We start from the raw sequence: 3,000 nt of genomic DNA on the forward strand, positions 1-3,000 counted from the left end.
TTTGAAATATTTGTTTCGCCTGGTGTATGGTATACCCAAGTCGACGAGTCGACTTACTTGCTTCATTTTTATAGTATAATTCCCAAGCAGTTCTAGCGTTGTGGACTAGAGAAGTTTTCATTTTTCTTTTATAGACAACCTTAAAGATCCCTTTTTTCGTCCCTGAAAATCTGAACTTCCCGAACCCAAGCCAAGATTCCTCCTGATTTGGGTGACCAACCGTCTCGAAATGATGTCTGTCCCCAATGGTCGCCTGGGTAGAGCATATAAAGTCATGCAATTCGTTGACCATTTACTGAATAGTCATCATCATTTCTTTACCATGTTCCATGTTTAGAATGTTCCATTAGAAGTTAAGTGATCATCATCGTTGGCTGACTTAGTGATTCATACATACATACGTACAAACATTCTATAAGCTATATGATCTCACTCCAACTCTTTATTCGCATGTAATCTAAAGCTATAGTAGTATTTCTTATTGATCAAAACCAAGGAGAATATCAGCACAGATAAAAAAGACATGTTCTGTTTTTGACCCAAAATGTATTTAACTTTTTAAACAATTTATCTCGTTTGGTTTTTCAAATCTAACCCATAAACATTTCGAAAATAAAAAATAAACATATTGACCATAGAACTTCAAGAATAAAAATAATAAACAATGCTGGCGTAGGTAGTGTAGGGGACTTGCGGCATGAACAATCTGGGGACAGTTTTTTAGTGTGGCAAAGCTTCGCCCTCTTCATCCGAATTGTCGCTAGGTTGGAAGATCGGGAAGCGATCGATGAAGTTATAAATGATAGAATGGGCTTTAATACGGACATCTCTATTCTCGTGTTGTTGAAGGGCCCTCAGCTTTTTCAATCCCCCCAGGTTGTCGATCAGTATGCCAAGTTCCTCCACGCGATTCAATTCCTCAGCAAGACCAAATAAATGATGTAGTCCGGTCACAACAATGAGAACGATACTAGAATCGTTTGCTTCCAAAAGCTTCAGGAACGGTATCAAGATTCCATATTTGCCAACAAGATCTGCGATCTGGCTTTGAGTTCCCGTACTTGCGGCATTGGTGACTGCCCAGGCGGCCTCCTTCTGAGCCTTAACGCAGCCTCTTTCTAGAATATCATAGATTTTATAAAATATTCCAGAGTTCATAACAGCATGAATCTGAGTTGGGTTTCCAGCAGTAATGTTGCTCACTGTCCAGGCGGCTTCCTTAACAATGCTGCTCTTGGGGTGCTCCAGCAACTGACGCAATCTGGATAGTCCACCACTGTTTATGACCACGTCGGTCTGTAGATCCGTCCCGGAGGCAATATTTCCTACGCAGCGCAGTGCTGGAACAATGACATTTGTCTCATCTCTATCCAAAAGAGTGACAAGGCGCGGCACAGCACCAGTGTCTACGACAGCCTGAATCTTGTTTACATCGTCATCATCCGACACGTAGAACAAGGCCCAACAGACATCACACAGGATTTTCGTATCGGAGCTCAGCAGAAGATCCGACATGACTGGCAGCAAACGCTTCAGCTCATCGAAAGAAGCCGGGGGATCCTTGTAACGGCACAGGTTCGCAATCAGCCACACAATATTGCGAAGGAACGCCGGCGGAGTATTGTCGGTGATCAGAGGCAAAATGCCATCGACGACTCCTTCACTAATTACAACGTCACGAGCCACTGCTCCATCTCCGGCAATGTTGGCCAACGCCCAGACAGCCATTTCCACCGGATCTGGGGAACTCGACTTTAGAGTGGCAATTAAGATAGGCACTGCTCCACTGTCTATGACGGAGCGCGTCTGAGCAGATGTGCCGGATGCAATGTTGGCCAATGCCCAGGCAGCTTCGTACTGCACCATTGGATCTTTAACCCATTTCAGAAACCGTAAGCATATGGGCACAATGTCGTGGGCGATCATCTTGTCAATGGGTGGATTGGGTTCACGGCTCAGCATTTTGCGAGCCACAATTACGGCCACGAACTGAATCTTCACATCCTCGCTGCCCAAGGCCAATAACATTTCATCCACCGAAAACTGAAAGGGCCATATGCTTTCAGGCTCGTCCGAATCCTCAAAGTCGAAGTATTGATAGACACCGCTGTTGGTTCTGGATCTGCGTAGCTGGACAGTGATTACAAAATGCTGGCGCGTTGTCTGCCCGTTGTTGGAGTTATCCGATGGCTCCATGTTCAGTAATCTTCTTCACTTTTTAAAGATTGTATTTTCCAGCAAAAAAAAAAAAAGTTCTATCGAAATCAGATTTGGATTGAATGTATGTCTGTACTGTCGAACGACAGGTAATGAAGTAACATTAATGTAGCCTGTAACCATGATCCAAAAAGTCAAGGCTAGTTTCGAAGGCGGCAAAGCTTGCTCCGGTTTGTTTACTGGTTCGATTTCGAAAATCGAAGTGTACAACAAGTTTGTCCACCAATTTACTAGAAGTAATCCGATTCTTTACACAATTATTCATTGTAAGTTAAAATCTTCCATTTAAGACGGCTAGACACAATAATTTTTTAAAAGAAGATTGTTTTGACTTACTTTTCCAACAGGTTGTAATCCAACCAGATAGCACCAAAGGAAGAACAAAAATTTGCTTTGGAATTTTTGTTTCACCGTACACTTAGATTCTTAAGGGCAAAGCTCTTTCACTAATTTTAATGGCTCTTAGTGTACAATAAGGTAGGCTTTGGTATTGAACCCTTCGACAATCTCTTTTTGCTTCATTTAGTTGCAATTCACCTTTTTATGCTGCCTTTTCGATGATTGACATTGAAATGACTTTAATTTGAAACAGGGCGAAATCTAACCAGGTTAATTTTTAATTTTTTTCGAGCATTATTATTAGTCGATTTTGTCAGGACATCCCTAAATATCCTTCTAATATAAAAACTTCTTTCTTTCCAATTTTTATGATTCTTTTCGTTGGATAGAGGAAATTGTCATGCATTTTCTGACATTTTATTTCATATTGGCTATCTGTTTTTT

The 3,000-nt window shown here is 41.5% G+C and overlaps 1 protein-coding gene across 1 annotated transcript; it reads right to left on the reverse strand.

The window, feature by feature from the left end:
- Positions 1 to 526: 526 nt before the first annotated feature.
- Positions 527 to 2,321, reverse strand: LOC137575377 (importin subunit alpha-like). Its single transcript, XM_068287931.1, has one exon. The coding sequence runs from the start codon at positions 2,194 to 2,196 to the stop codon at positions 721 to 723; it is 1,476 nt and encodes a 491-aa protein (XP_068144032.1). The 5' UTR covers positions 2,197 to 2,321; the 3' UTR covers positions 527 to 720.
- Positions 2,322 to 3,000: the final 679 nt, after the last annotated feature.

The sequence above is a fragment of the Drosophila tropicalis genome, unplaced genomic scaffold (assembly GCF_018151085.1).
Source record: "Drosophila tropicalis isolate 14030-0801.00 unplaced genomic scaffold, ASM1815108v1 contig_573, whole genome shotgun sequence".
Taxonomy (NCBI): Eukaryota; Metazoa; Arthropoda; class Insecta; order Diptera; family Drosophilidae; genus Drosophila; species Drosophila tropicalis.

What these genes read in the sequence shown, in the direction of transcription:
- LOC137575377 (XM_068287931.1), bottom strand. Translation starts at nt 2,196, where the DNA reads ATGGAGCCATCGGATAACTCCAACAACGGGCAGACAACGCGCCAGCAT.